Raw genomic sequence first — 17,022 nt, forward strand, 5'->3', positions numbered from 1 at the left:
AAATCGGAAACGTGATGGTATGCATTTCTCCTCCTTACACGAGGCATCACAACAACGTTTCCCCAGGCAACGCCGGTCAACTGCTGTTTGTGTATGAGAAATCGGTTGGAAACTTTCCTCATGTCAGCAAGTTGTAGATGTCGCCAGCGGCGCCAACCTTGTGTGAATGCTCTGAAAATCTAATCATTTGCATATCACAGCAACTTCTTCCTGTCGGTTAATTTTCGCGTCTGTAGCACGTCATCTTCGTGGTGTAACAATTTTAATGGCTAGTAGTGTGTGTCGTTTGTGAAATAAATTCTGAACCTTGTACGTAAATATGTATATGTAATTTAATTTTATGATATGTCTGTATTAGCCATATGCTAAATAATAAAAATCTGAATCTCTTGTACTCCATGATTTTACTTCCATTGTTCATCTCCACAAATAAGAGGAACAGAAAGTTGAACGAGGGCCACTCAGGATATAGTGTTTGGCGCCCGCCATAGCAGACTGCGTCTTTATTAAATTCCGTTGTGTAAATTTATAAATCAGCGCTGGCTCCTGAGGAATGATCTGTTACCGTAGTTGTACCGGTCTGATCAGCTACGTAAGAAACCTGAAAGGAGCAGAGTCTGACAGTCAGAAATGTCTATTGCTGTCTGTTCATGGCGCAGAGTGTAGATCACGGCATTATGCTGTCAAGGAGACGCCACAGTGACCTGTATATTCAAATTGTCTGAATAACATTGTGTATATCACAATATATTTGTTTTCGATGATCTGGTTACCAAAAAACTCGTCGAAGCAACAGCTGCAAGTTGTCAACTGCCATTACGACACGTAACAGTTGCTGCAACACGTTTCTTGGGTAACCAGATCTGAAGATGTCCAATATTGCTTAAACTGGTAAATAATACTGTGATATGCTCAGACAACATGATGGAGGAATAGAGTTCGAAACTTGATACTGAAATTCTCTTTTTTGTGATGAAGCGTGGCTGCTTCTATAGTGGGTATGTGAGCTCACAGAACAGTCGATACTGGAGTTCAGAAAATGAAGTACTCTACATGCTTGAATTTGCAAATTATTAGCATTTCGGCACAATAAACCTCACATATTCTTAAGACTTTGAGAGTTTTTGATTTCAACGAGTTTTTGACAGTGCTCTTCCACGTCATTTTGAGCATCAGCTGTAAACAAATATAGTCACATTGCGTCTCCGTTTCTCAATTCAGTGAAGCCGTACCGAGCAGACATGTGGCAACTGCCAAGGAATACAGTCGATGCGCATCCCGAACAGTGGGCATGTGCAGCGGCGTCGTTTGTGGAACACCCTGTATATTGTGTGTCTGATACCAAACTGATCAGAAATTAGAAGTTATTTTGTTGTGAGAATTATTCAGGGTGAGTCACGTAAGACGTAACACCCGTTTTATTTCGTGAACGGTTCCAGATATTGGAACGAGATTTTCGGCAAATGATAGTACGCTAAGGGGTACCAACTTTTGTTATGTGATAAAGAGTGTTAACTCTTCTGTCGATCAAGATACTGAAGCATGTGTGATTTTTGAATAGAAAGATATACTTTTTAACGGCTATGATATAAAGTTTGTTAATTTTGAGGTTGCTCTTCGCAAAAGAATTCCAGAAATATTCTAAAATTGAAAGTCTAGTCGGCCGGAATCGGCTATTGCGTTTTAAACACGCAGATTGACTAAGTCGTTCTATCAAGCCTGAGTAAATAGCGGAAACTGTGTCGTCTATATGCAGGTTATTTCTACTTCAACATTCCTTGCATGCAAACATCTACGCTAATGAGGAGAAGTTAGACACGCTACTTTCATACGGTGAATGTCAGAGAAATGTTGTCGCGGGACGGTGCTGTGCCAGATGTCCATCCTAATCCTCGCTGTCCATCGCAGCAGGTACTTGTACAGATCATTAGACCACTAGATCACTAGTCGGAAGAGGCAGATATGCCGTGGACGAAGACTGCAACTGACAGAGCATATAAAGAAGCTGTTCTGGCTACGATGCTTATCGATCTGCTTGGTGGTATGAGACATATTGCCAAGGAATGTGGCATAAGGTAGACGAATGTCATTCGAATCCTACATCGACATAAATTCCACGCTTATCATGTGTCACTGCATCAGGTTCAAAAATGGTTCTGAGCACTATGCGACTTAACTTCTGAGGTCATCAGCCGCCTAGAACTTAGAACTAATTAAACCTAACTAACCTAAGGACATCACACATATCCATGCCCGAGGCAGGATTCGAACCTGCGACCGTAGCGGCCCCTCGGCTCCAGACTGTAGCGCCTAGAACCGCACGGCCACTCCGGCCGGCCACTGCATCAGGAAATTGGAGGATGTGATTTCGTATGTCATGTAGAATTTTGGCGGTTTGTTCAGCAGCTCCTGGGAGACGACATTACTTTTTCCCCACATGTGGATTTTACGAGGGTGAGTCAAATGAAAACCTTAAATTTGTAATAACAAATCGAAATTTTGCGCCGTTATTCTGTAAGTTGGTAAGCGTGCTACATACAGCGTGCAGAATGGCCTGTAGGTGGCAGCATAGTCCAGATGCACACATACCGTCGCAGTATCAGTATAAAGATGGCCGCCCCACTTGTGACTTGCAACAGGGACGAACAGTGTTCTGTTACTCGGTTTTTGCGTAGTGAAGGTGTGAAAACTATTGAAATTCATCGACGAATGAAGGTTCAGTACGGTGATGCATGTTTATCACAGCAGCAAGTCTACGAATGGAATAGGAAGTTCGCAAATGGTGTGACTTCAGTGGAAGATGCTCCTCGTCCGGGTCAGGCACAGCGCGTTGTGACTCCACAGAACATTGCAGCAGTTGAAGCCGTGGTGAAGGAAAACCGCCGTGTGACACTGAATGACACTGCAGCATGTTTACAGATTAGTCATGGGTCAGCACACCACATTGTGCATGATGTGCTCCAGTTTCACAATGTGTCTGAAAGATGGATGCCACGGCAGCTGACTCCTGAAATGAGAGAACGACGTGTTGATGCTTGTGAAGAACTTCTTCGGCGCTTTGAACGATAAGGTGATGGATTCCTTGCAAGAACCGTTACTGGGGACGAAACCTGGGTTCACTTCCACCAACCGGAAACGAAGAGAGCAAGCAAGGAATGGCGCCATTCCTCATCACCAAAACCAAAGAGGTTTCGAACAGAACCATCAGCAGGGAAGGATATGCTGGATCTATTTTGGAATGAAAAAGGCATCATTTTTGAGCATTACATGCCTAGAGGGACCAAACTCACCAGTGAATCATACACAGACCTCCTAAAAAATCATCTGCGGTTTGCAATAAAAAAAAAGGGACGTGGATTGCTGTCAGCAGGTGTCCTTTTCCAACATGACAATGCAAGGCCTCACACTGTCCGTACAACAGTTGCAACAATCACAGACCTGCACTTTGAGTGTCTTCCTCACCCACCATACTCACTACACTTCGCCCTCTTCCACTATACTCACTAAATCTTGCCCCAAGTGATTTCCATATGTTTGGACCACTCAATGACGCAATGGGAGGAAAGAAGTTCCGTTCTGATGAGGTACGCCACGTGGTGCATGAGTGGTTGCGCATACTACCAGAATTTTTTCTAAAGGAATTTATGCACTTTGTAAGCGCTGGAGGACTTGCATTGCATTAAGTGTGGGGGAGATTATGTGGAAAAGTGATACAACACAATAAATAATATTTAAATAATATTTAAGGTTTTCATTTGACTCACCCTCGTACGAACCACAGTAATGTAAATTTACGTAACATGCACTACTGGGCATCTGAAACTCCACACTGGATTCGTCAGGTACAACACGAACGACCGTGGAGCATGAATGCATGGTGCAAAGTGATAGGAAATTCCATTTTGGGACCTTACTTCATGCCAGGGGTGTTAAATGGAAATACTTTTCACCCTCTCTTACGAACATTCTACCTGTTCAGAAAAGAATGGAAAGTTTCCTCCCCGTTGCGTAAGACGGAATGTTGCAGTACAATGGCCAGCTAAGTCCCCTAATTTGACTCCTCTTGATTTCTTTTATATAGGGAGCACTGAAAGACGCAGTCTATCTTGAATCGCCAAACTGCACCAGACGATATACGCCGTCGAATCGGCACAGCGTTCAACGGCATATCATCAACGTCTTTCATCTGTCCATCTATATCTCGAACAGCGATTTCAAATGTGTCTTGCATTCGATGGTAAACAATTTGCGCACATGCTTACATAAAGTATAATACGACGTTTTGTTAAGACAAGTATTTACTTTGTGGGTCACTTGTCGCCATTTATTTATGTCCGACAGCAGGTATTTCACCTCTACGAAGCGTTCAGGCGTCTCCACGTGAAGACAGTTTACGGTTTTTTTCCTTTTTTTGAAATATAAGAAAGTTAATGCAGCAGTTTCTTTTTTAGGGAATAGAGCTGCTAATCATTAATAAGTATGAACGATCGACGATTCTATTTTTGCTTTTATAAGCGAGCAGAGACGGGGAGGGTTTAAATGGAAAATTACCTAACGGAACTGTAGTCGTTCGACAAATGTTTGGACACATACACACATTTGAAATAGTTTTCCTCAGTCCCATCTAAGGTCCCAGAAACTAGCATATGCCATAGTTCCATATACAAAAAATCATAGCTAACGACCCTGCCTCTATGTCATATAGGAAATTAAGCTTTTTCTAACAAGGGGATCGGGGCTAGTCGTCATCACCGATTTCGACAAATTTGCCGGGATGGAAATTTGTGGTAAGGTGTTACGGGACCAAACTGCTGAGGTCCTCGGTCGCTAAGCTTACCCACTACTTAATCTAACTTAAACTAACTTACGCTAAGGACAACACACACACACCAATGCCCGAGGGAGGACTCGAACCTCCGACGGGGGAGCCGCGCGGACCGTGACAAGACGACTTAGACCGCGCGGCTACGAGGATGTCACATGAAGGACTTGACCAGAAATGAAAGTGGGTGAAGTGGGAGCTCCAGATGGCATGAGACATTTATGATAATATAGTGCCAGACAGCTGTTGGCACAGATTGTGGGATCGAGTGCGTTGGCAGATACTTCTTTTTATTTTCAGTTTTTACGTTACTTACACTGCAAATAAACTGAAAAAAATAATCAGTACATAGGATTGATATATTCATAAAAGGCTTGAAAAGAAAAAGCAAAGAAATATTGGGATTGCTAATAAATTTGCAAAAAAGGATTGTACTTATAGCGTCCACGAGGACTCTGCAAATAATTCTTGAGGAATGGATTTTAATTAAAGAGCTTAGGACTTCGTATTCCGTTAACCTCGGCAGCTGCGCGCCAGCAGGATCGTCCCGGAGCAGGTAAATCTGACCATCGGGAGAGAAGACGAAATCACATCCCGAGAAGACTGCATCAAAATACATTCCACTGTACATTGCCAGCTATTCTTGCCAATATTTGACGAAACGATCCATTACGCGTGGTTTTCTGCCAAACTTGCGACGAGAGAGAACTTTATATGAACTAAACCAAGTTCGTTTTTCTATAGAAACTTAAGACAAGCATGTAATTGTAATACTGAGGCATTTATAACATAAGCAAAAATGCCGAGACCATTATTACTTCCCCTGTTTTTGCCACGAATATCACCCAGCACGTGTAAATCATCAACTGTAAAGTAAAAGTATGTAATTGTGCATACAGGGTCTTTCCGCAAGAGCGTGTAAAAATGTAAGAAGGCATACGGAATGCTTCACTGAACAATTTGAGATAGGGAACATGGAGTCGGAGGAACAAGTTTAAGGAGGTATGGAGGTAAACTTGTCTACCTCTTTGTCTAGCATTACTGTTTTCCAACTCATTTACAACTAACATGCGTAAAAGTTTACACGTACGCTGTTCTTTATTCACATGCACATTCTTTATGTCGTGCAAGGAAAGCCGCGCAGGATTAGCCGAGCGATCTAAGGCGCTGCAGTCATGGACTGTGCGGCTGATCCCGGCGGAGGTTCGAGTCCTCCCTCGGGCATGGCTGTGTGTGTGTTTGTCCTTAGGATAATTTAGGTTAAGTAGTGTGTAAGCTTAGGGACTGATGACCTTAGCAGTTAAGTCTCATAAGATTTCACACACATTTGAACATTTTTTCGTGCAAGGAAACAAGGAGGACGAGGCTGATTAGTAGGAAGTCATGATACGGGTTTTTTTACTTTACTTGTCCCATACAGAACGTGCTGTGAATCAACAACAGACCCATTCATATTTCAGTGCTATTCAGAGACGTACAGTGCAATACGATGGAGCTGTAGCGCTACTGTTTAGCAGAAATCACTGACATGCAACTTGTGTACGTGGAAGTACGTTGCAGTGCTCTCGCATCTGAAAGGCTGTACAGGGAACGATTTCCCAACAGGCATCATCCGTGACGACGAGTGTTTATGTGGTGTCACCGCCAGACACCACACTTGCTAGGTGGTAGCCCTTAAATCGGCCGCGGTCCGTTAGTATACGACGGACCCGCGTGTCGCCACTGTCAGTGATTGCAGACCGAGCGCCGCCACACGGCAGGTCTAGAGACACTTCCTAGCACTCGCCCCTGTTGTACAGCCGACTTTGCTAGCGATGGTTCACTGACAAATTACGCTCTCATTTGCCGAGACGGTAGTTAGCATAGCCTTCAGCTACGTCATTTGCTACGACCTAGCAAGGCGCCTTTATCATTTGCTATTTATCTTGTGATGCATGTACCGTCAGACCGATGTTCACCAATTATGAATTAAAGTTAAGTATTCCAGTAGTTACTTACGTTCTTTGCTACTATAAATTCCCTTAACTGTTCCAGACCTCACGCCAGCCTGCGTGAGATTAAACGCGTGCCTTTCGGCTTCCTCCTCCTAGTGGCTTGGCTGTCTTGCCAAGTCACAACAGTTTATTTCTCTCGAGCGACGAATGACGTTCATCGGAAAGAAGAAAAGAGGGACCTGGCAACTTGAGGACCACTCGCACGCCAAATTTTGAAGGGGAGGTGCTGGAACGTGTTGCAGCAGGACCCCACTACAAGTACTCGTCGTATTGCACGTGAATTGGGCGCTGCACATACTAATGTGCGGCGTGTACTCCACGAACAACAATTACATCCATGTCACCCACTACGATCCCATGTAATACTTGTGACTGACTTGGCACCAAGGCTCGCATTGTCCGTGGTTGCTCAAACAATGGACTGATAGACCAGATTTTCTCCAAACCTTGCTGTTTACTGACGAGGACCCATTTGATCCTGACGATATCTCGATCAGCAGGAATAACCATGTGTGCGATGAAGGAAACCTGTAGTAGAGTCACATCATCAAGTACGTTTTGCTGTGAATATCTCGGCTGCCATTGTAGGCGACAATCTCGTTGGGCCGTATCTTCTACCTGGCCGTCCAAATGGTCACATGTGGCTGAAGTTCGTGCAAAGAGTTCCACCTGAGTTGTTGGACAACGTACTCTTGAAACTTCCTGGCAGATTAAAACTGTGTGCCGGACCGAGACTCGAACTCGGGACCTTTGCCTTTCGCGGGCAAGTGCTCTACCAACTGAGCTACCCAAGCACGACTCACGCCCCCTGATCACAGCTTTACTTCTGCCAGTACCTCGTCTCCTACCATCTCATTCTGGAAACATCCTCCAGGCCGTGGCTAAGGCATGTCTCCGCAATATCCTTTCTTTCAGGAGTGCTAGTTCTGCAAGGTTCGCAGGAGAGCTTCTGTAAAGTTTGGAAGGTAAGAGACGAGGTACTGGCAGAAGTAAAGCTGTGAGCACGGGGCGTGAGTCGGGTAGCTTAGTTGGTAGAGCACTTGCTCGCGAAAGGTAAAGGTCCCGAGTTCGAGTCTCGGTCCGGCACACAGTTTTAATCTGCCAGGAAGTTTTATATCAGCGCACACTCCGCTGCAGAGTGAAAATCTCATTCTGCAAACGTACTCCTGGCTGTTCGTGAGCGGATATGGATACAAAATGACGGTGCACCGCCTCACTTCAGTGTGGATGTCCGCAACCATCTCAATGCTGTATTTCCTGGTCACTGGACTGGAATGGGAGATCCTATTCCATGACTTGCGAGTTCACCTGACCTGAGAACCCCCTTGATTATTTCCTATAGGGATATCTAAAGTCATTTGTGTATGAGACCCCAGTGGATTGGAGATGGAATTAGCTGCCAGAATTGTAGCTGCCCGTGATGTAATTCGAGACACACCAGGAATATATGTTAGGGGCGCCAGAGCCTTATTCGCCGATGTCATGCTTGCATTGAGGTTGATGGCCGTCAGTTTCAGTACGTTTTGTAAGACAGAATACAAATGGTACGTTCATTCTGGTAGTATTTACAGTTAACTGTAACTAATGTAGATAAAAAAGTACACAGTAAGGTTACTATTAACTCCTTAAGCTGTTTTCTGCCACCCCAAATTTCCTAACTCAAATTGTTCAGTGGAGCATCCTTTATGTCCTGTTAAATTTTTGCACGCTCTTACGGAAATACCCTGTATGAAGTTTTCTTGTACGCCTTACAATCCCTTGCGATCCCATATTTTTCTTTGTCTTTTTCAAGCCTTTTATAAAACCATTAACAAGTTTAATATACTGCGCGTTATTTCGGTTCATTAACAGTGCGGGTAACGTAAATATTGAAAATAAAAAAGTTTCTGGAAATTTGGAAATTTGTGGTAAGAGCCTGTGGGACCAAACTGCTGACGTCATCGGTCCCTAAGCTTATACACTGCGTAATCTAACTTAAACTAACTTTCGCTAAGGACAACACACACACCCATGTCCGAGGGAGGACTCGAACCTAAAAGTTTCTGGACAAGGAGTAGATTCCCTTGGACTATTGTTCTGTACCCGTATCGCCGTCCCATCCGGTACCACATGTGCCTCATGCAACCTGCGTCAAAAATGCTATTTAAAAAAAAAAAAAAAAAAATTGGCCATCTGCAGCTCCCACTTTCGTCACTTTCATTTCGGCCCCTGGACATACCATACATTTGGACGATATCGGTGATGATGACTAGGCTCTGTCCCTTTACTGGTAGCGTAGGCCTGTCCTACTGCATCTAAAGACAGAGTCATACATGAGAGTTCTGCTTGGTAGTATTTGCATCGCAGCAGCCAATTCTGGCCGCATTGCTTTCCAATTTTAGTATATTTCTTGGATTATTTTGCGAAAAGTTTCAATGTTAATCGTAACAAGCACTATATCATAGTAATTCTCTTTCCAGAAGCTACTGAATGTAACTCTAAAAAGTGTACAGTTCCATTTAAAAAAACATTTTTTTCGATATTTCATTTGATACCACAGATCAGAGCATTATCCTTACAAAACATTATGTATCCTTCAGCGTGCTATCATTTGCCAAAAACCACGTTTCCATATCTGGAACAGTTCATGAAATACGTAAAAGCTGCGTTACATCTAAAGTGTCTCACCCCGTTTATTGCGCACAACCGAAATCTGACTGAAGTATTACATATGTCTTTCACAAGCTGGAGAAGTAAGGGCGTCGAGGATAACTGCTACCTTTGATTTTTCACCAGCTCGTTTGTGTACATACTGACGTCCATCTGACCAGCACAACCAGAAGCGAATCTCATTCTTGGCCGCCACAGAATTCCACTCAGCGCTCCACTTGACTCTGCCTCTAAACCACGCAAGTCTCTATGGTATAACGCCCGTGGTAAACGACGCAAGGCAACTTCAGGTCTCAACTCAGCTTCCAGTAATCTGTTCCTGACCGTTCGTGGTGACACTTCGCCTATAGCATCTGCCCGGTTTTCGGCTGTTGTCATCCACTTGTTCGTCAGAACCATCCACCTGTTCGTCAGAACCATCCAGACAATCCCACGATCTTTTCGTGGTGTAGTCGTTCTGGAAGGACCCCTGCTTACTCTTCTTGCCATGTCTACATCTACATGCAACTGAACTCGGGCTCGTTTACTACCTATTTTTCACGTGGCTCATCTGCAAAGGGGTTGGTAGTAAACGGTTGCATTTGCCCCCCTATTATTGAGTCAGATATTGGCTGGTTTTTGAAGAGCAGTGAATTGAACTATACACGTTCAGATTGAAACTTATTTATTCAAAAGAAACACTTTAACGTTGTGGCCATGCATTTTTAAGTTCACAAATAATAATCGGTGCAATTCGTACACTGTTTGTCTCACACCCACACACTTTCACTTTGTTCCTTCGCATACACTGGCGTCCATGCTTGCACTCACGGCACTTTGCCGCTCCCAACTCGCCACCACAACGGCCAACCAAAAGACCCCGATTTTCCCGCTCATATCCACAGTCCTGAGTCGGGTCACATGACACCACAGTAGTCAAAATAATCGCTAAACATGGCCACAATTCATTTACAATATTTTATATTATTTAAATACTTAAATCTAAATACAATATATAATTTTACAAATTATCACCACACTTATATAATTTGTTGCAATTAAAAGAAAACCAGAACACTATGCAACGGAACTACAACGTCCATCAAAACACAAAACAAGTATTTTCTGGTCTATTTTGCCCAGCATATTATCTCTGCTGCTGTGCTTTAAATTACTTGAAAGAGTCCCATATTATCCCCTGTTACCTTACATACATCTACATCCATACTCCACAAGTCACCTGACGGTGTGTGGCGGAGGGTACTTTGAGTACCTCCATCGGTTCTCCCTTCTATTCCAGTCTCGTATTGTTCGTGGAAAGAAAGATAGTCGGTATGGCTCTGTGTGGGCTCTAATCTCTCTGATTTTATCCTCATGGTCTCTTTGCGAGATATACGTAGGAGGGAGCAATATACTGCTTGACTCCTCGGTGAAGGTCTGTTCTCGAAACTTCAACAAAAGCCCGTACCGAGCTACTGAGCGTCTCTCCTGCAGAGTCTTCCACTGGAGTATATCTCTCATTTCCGTAACGCTTTCGCGATTACTGAATGATCCTGTAACGAAGCGTGCTGTTCTCCATTGGAGCTTTTCCATCTCTTCTATCAACCCTACCTGGTACGGATCCCACACTGGTGAGCAATATTCAAGCAGTAGGCGAACAAGTGTACTGTAACCTACTTCCTTTGTTTTCGGATTGCATTTGCTTAGGATTCTTCCAATGAATCTCAGTCTGGCATCTGCTTTACCGACGATCAACTTTATATGTTCATTCCATTTTAAATCACTCCTAATGCCTACTCTCAGATAATTTATGGAATTAACTGCTTACAGCTGCTGACTTGCTATATTGTAGCTAAATGATAAAGGATCTTTCTTTCTATGTATTCGCAGCACATTACACTTGTCTACATTGAGATTCAATTGCCATTCCCTGCACCATGCGTCAATTCGTTAAAGATCCTCCTACATTTCAGTACAATTTTCCATTGTTACAAGCTCTCGATATACCACAGCATCATCTGCGAAAAGCCTCAGTGAACTTCCGATGTTATCCACAAGGTCATTTATGTATATCGTGAACAGCAACGATCCTACGACACTCCCCTGCGGCACACCTGAAATCACTCTTACTTCGGAAGACTTCTCTCCATTGAGAATGACATGCTGCGTTCTGTTATCTAGGAACTCTTCAATCCAATCACACAATTGGTCTGATAGTCCATATGCTCTTACTTTGTTCATTAAACGACTGTGGGGAACTGAATCGAACGCCTTGCGGAAGTCAAGAAACATGGCATCTACCTGGGAACCCGTATCTATGGCCCTCTGAGTGTCGTGGACGAATAGCGCAAGCTGGGTTTCACACGATCTTCTCGTTCGAAACCCATGCTGATTCCTACAGAGTAGATTTCTAGTCTCCAGAAAAGTCATTATACTCGAACATAATATGTGTTCCAAAATTCTACAACTGATCGACGTTAGAGATATAAGTCTACAGTTCTGCACATCTGTTCGACATCCCTTCTTGAAAACGGGGATGACCTGTACCCTTTTCCAATCTTTTGGAACGCTACGCACTTCTAGAGACCTACGGTACACCGATGCAAGATGGGGGCAACTTCCTTCGCGTACTCTGTGTAAAATCGAACTGGTATCCCATCAGGTCCAGCGGCCTTTCCTCTTTTGAGCGATTTTAATTGTTTCTCTATCCCTCTGTCGTCTATTTCGATATCTACCATTTTGTCATCTGTGGGAAAATCTAGAGAAGGAACACTGTTGTCCAGAGCATATTTCGCCGGCACTCGTTCTTCAGTCGTTGCACTACAGCCAGGCGTCTGTGTGATCCGTCGGTATGATGATCCTATGTCCTTCATGCTAACGATTCGACGCTTCTCAAATCCTGAAAGAGATTGAGGAGCTAGGCGTACTCGTCGTATGCCCATGCCACGTTGCTGTCTCCACCTGGACAATTCCAGTAACATTAGACACATCCAATATCCAAAATGTACTCACAGTAGTCTCTATCTGCACGAATGCACTGTTCCTATAAAGATAATAGGAAAATAACCTCGTATGAAGGTGAATGTTTATCAACATTTACCACATGTACGGAAATACTATAGTATCAGTCTGGTAGCGTTGCGACAAGTGAAACGTCCCCTTATAAAAGACTCTGCTTAAACTGACACACAATATTTTTAGCGCAACGCAATCTGAATTTCAAAAATCCCTACAAAGGAATGGCCCTGACTAACAATAACCTATACCTTTCATGAATCACTTACTTCACAAAAATCTTCGTTACTCAAACTACTGCAATACAGCGTGCGCCAATACTGCCAGCTGAATAAAAGATTCTAACTACTGAAGGCACTAACTACTGATAGGCATAGTTAGCAAATGAAAGATTTTGATAGAGAACAAACAATGTATTTACCTTAATAGTGTTCAAAAGTTATACTATATATATATCAGTTCATGACATCCAGTCTTACAAATTTACTATCTCTGATGGACACACGTCCAGATCATCCGCTCTCAAAACTCCGCCATCTCTCCCCCCACATCCACCACTGCTGGCGGCTCACCTCCAACTGCGCAATGCTACGCGCTGTTAACAGCCAACTGCCCAACACTACAATAGCAAATTCCAACAATGCAAACCAGCCAGAAACTGCACATATCACAGTCAGTGATTTTCATATAGAGCGCTACGTGGCGTTACCAATATAAAAACCTAAACAGCCTACTTACACAAGATGATGCTGCAACACATTTTACTTCTGTCACTGTATATCCCGACAGTTACAAGTGTCGTACGCAATTTGTTTGTTTCAGTATCTTACGATTGGTCCCTGTAATTTGTGACAAACATGATATATGATTCCGTATACACATGTGTTTTCTCGTTCCACACATCCGTTTTGAACTCTAAGCTCCAAAGGTGCTTCCCTCTGCTTGTTTCAGATGTTGCTGACCATGTGATCAGCAACACCAAGAGTCGCCATGGCCAACACAGCACATCTCGTGAGGAGACAGAGTTCCCAGAACTTGAATCCCCAGCGATCTCTCGACCGCCTCGAGATGAAGGAGATGCGCGGACGCCTCGTCGTCGAGAATGGTGGCTCCAACAGCTATGGGGCTACGAACATCGCCTTCGACGACTCCAGCCCCAACACGAAGGTACGCAACTCCACATATGAGAAAAGCCGCCTTACAAACCCCAAAAGCTGTTATACGAGGGTGAGTCAAATGAAAAATTAAATAGTTTTTTAAATATTATTTATTGTGCAGAAGTGGCACAAAGCTGTATCACTTTTCAACATAATCTCGCCCACGCTCAAAAGTTGTCCTCTAGCGCTTACAAAGTGCACAAATTTCTTTAGAGAAAAATTCTTTTGGTAGTCCGCGCAATCACTCGTGCACCGCGAGGCGTACCTCATCATCAGAACGGAACTTCTTTCCTCCCGCCGGCCGCGGTGGTCTAGCGGTTCTAGGCGCTCTGTCCGGAACCGCGCGACTGCTACGGTCGCAGGTTCGAATCCTGCCTCGGGCATGGATGTGTGTGATGTCCTTAGGTTAGTTAGGTTTAAGTAGTTCTAAGTTCTAGGGGACTGATGACCACAGATGTTAAGTCCCATAGTGCTCAGAGCCATTTGAACCATTTTTTCTTTCCTCCCATTGGGTCTCTGAGTAGTCCAAACATATGGAAACCACTTGGGACAAGGTCTGGTGAGTATACTGGATGAGGAAGACACTCAAAATGCAGGTCTCTGATTGTTGCAACTGTTGTACGGGCAGTGTGGGGCCTTGCATTGTCATGTTGCAAAAGAACACCTGCAGACAGCAATCCGCGTCGCTTTGATTTGATTGCAGGCCGCAGATGACTTTTTAGGAGATCTGTGTATGATGCACTGGTGACAGTGGACCCTCTAGGCATGTAATGCTCCAAAAAGACGCCTTTTTCGTCCCAAAAGAGAGTCAGCATAACCTTCTCTGCTGATGGTTCTGTTCGAAACATCTTTGGTATTGTTGATGAGGAATGGCGCCATGCCTTGCTCGCTCTCTTCGTTTCCGGTTGGTGGATGTGAACACAGGTTTCGTCCCCAGTAACGATTCTTGCAAGGAATCCATCCATCACCTTCTCGTTCAAAGCGCCGAAGAAGTTCTTCACAAGCATCTACACGTCATTCTATCATTTCAGGAGTCAACTGCCGTGGCACCCATCTTGCAGACACTTTGTGAAACTGGAACACATCATGCACAATGTGGTGTGCTGACCCATGACTAATCTGTAAACATGCTGCAATGTCATTCAGTGTCACTCGGCGGTTTTCCTTCACTATGGCTTCAACTGCTGCAATGTTGTGTGGAGTCACAACTCGTTGTGCCTGACCTGGACGAGGAGCATCTTCCACTGAAGTCACACCATTTGCGAACTTCCTACTCCATTCGTAGACTTGCTGCTGTAACAAACATGCATCACCGTACTGAACCTTCATTCGTCGATGAATTTCAATAGGTTTCACACCTTCACTACGCAAAAACGGAGTAACAGAACGCTGTTCTTCCCTGGTGCAAGTCGCAAGTGGGGCGGCCATCTTTATACTGATACTGCGACGGTACGTGTGCATCTGGAATATGCTGCCACCTACAGGCCATTCTGCACGCTGTTTGTAGCACGCTTATCAACTTACAGGATAACGGCGCGAAATTTCTATTTGTTATCACAAATTTAAGGTTTTCATTTGACTCACCCTTGTACGAATGGTAGACGTACCTCGAAACCAAGAAACTTTTTTCTTTCTTTTTTCTTTAAAAAAATTCTTGGCTTTCAGGACGTGTCTATACAGCCATCTCAATAGTGTAGCATTAGTTATGACGATACGAATCTAAGGACACCCAGTTCCCGAACAGAGAAAATCTCCGACCCGGTCGGAAATCGAACACGGGTCCCTTCGGTTAGCAATCGGCTGCATTGACCGCGCAGCTGCCGAGGCATAACACCATGAAACTTGGCGATAGGATTAATCCTTCTCTATATGTTGTTTTTGATGTTTTTGTTATCTTCAGTCCGAAGACTGTTTTGATGCTGCTCTTTACGCCAGTCCATGATTTGCAAGCCTCATCACCTCCAAACAACTACTATAACTTACATGTGTTTGAATCTGATTACTGTATTCATTCCTCGGTCTCTCTCTACAGCTTTCAACCCCAACGCTTTCTTCTATTATTAAACTGGCGATTCATTGATGCCTCAGTATGTGTACCGTGAACTAATCCCTTCTTTTAGTCAAGTTGTGCCATAAATTTCTTTTTCTTCCAATTCGATTGAGTACCTATTCGTTAGTTAATCTAACACTTCAATTTTTGTTAGATGTTAACAAGTTCTTCTTTTTCAGAAATGCTTCTTTCTCTCCAACCAGTCTGCATTTTGTATCCCCTACTTTGACCACCATCAGTTATTTTGGTGGCACAATAGAGAAACTCATCTACTATTTTTAGTGTTTCATTTCTTAATCGAATTTTCTCAGTATCGCCTGATTTTATTCATTCCATTACCTTGTTTAACTTTTATTGCTGTACATCATATAATCTGTTTTCAAGACACTATCCACTCCGTTCAGCTGCAAGTCCTTATCCGCCTTTGAAAGAATGTCGTTGGCAGACCTCGATAATTTTAACACTCCTTGAAATGTAATCCTCTTTCCAAATTTCTTCTTGTATTTCCTTTACTACTGGCTGAACGAAAATACTGAGTATTATCGGAAATAAGGCTACAGTCCTGTCCCATTCTTTTCGTAACCACTGCATCCCTTTCATGTCCTTCACTCTTATAACTGCTGTCTGATTTCTGCACAAGTTGTAGATAAACTTTAGCTCCCTATATTTTATCCCTGCTGTTTTCAGAATTTTGAAGACTGTATTCCAACCAGCACTGTTAAAAGCTTTTTCCAAATCTACAAATGCTATGAAGGCCTTCCTGTAACCTTTCTCCTAAGATAACTCGTAGGGTCAGTATTGCCTCGGTACTTCCTTCATTCTTACAGAATCTAAACTGATCTTCCATGAGGTCGCTCCTACAAGTTTTTCTTTTCGTCCATAAAAAAAATCCTGGTACTGTTTTACATCCATGACTTCAATAACATTCACACTTGCCCACACATGCCTAGTTTAGAATATTCTTGAACTCTGACTGTACTTCGACTACCTCATACGTCTTGCAGACCAAGTGGAATAGTTTTGTCAAGGCTGACTGGGCCAAGAGTCTTAGTAATTCTGTAGGGATTTCGTCTACTCTAGGGGCACTTGGATCTTTCTTTGCTAAGTCAAATTCTCCTCATAGTATCATACCTCCCATAATATCTTCACCTCCTTCGCTTTCCCCTTCCATAATTGGCTTAGTTTCCCTTATGTAACCCTTCTACATATTTCTTCCATCTTTCACCTACCCCTTCTTTACTCGATACTGGCTTACGGTCTATTGATACTCATACAGCTGTTTATCTCCAAACATCTGTTAAATTTAGTGTGCGTCGTATCTATCTTTCACCATGCTAATCACGCTTCTATAGCCTT

General features: G+C 43.5%; 1 protein-coding gene across 1 annotated transcript in view; it reads left to right on the forward strand.

Moving 5' to 3' along the window:
- The first annotated feature begins 13,449 nt into the window (after positions 1-13,449).
- LOC126176606 (sodium-dependent neutral amino acid transporter B(0)AT3) overlaps positions 13,450-17,022 on the forward strand; it is a 168,746-nt gene continuing 165,173 nt past the window's right edge. Inside the window, exon 1 of the mRNA XM_049923765.1 lies at positions 13,450-13,652. Within this exon, the coding sequence (XP_049779722.1) occupies positions 13,450-13,652 (203 nt within the window). The remainder of the gene's footprint in view (positions 13,653-17,022) is intronic.

This window comes from Schistocerca cancellata, chromosome 3 (genome assembly GCF_023864275.1).
Source record: "Schistocerca cancellata isolate TAMUIC-IGC-003103 chromosome 3, iqSchCanc2.1, whole genome shotgun sequence".
Classification (NCBI taxonomy): Eukaryota; Metazoa; Arthropoda; class Insecta; order Orthoptera; family Acrididae; genus Schistocerca; species Schistocerca cancellata.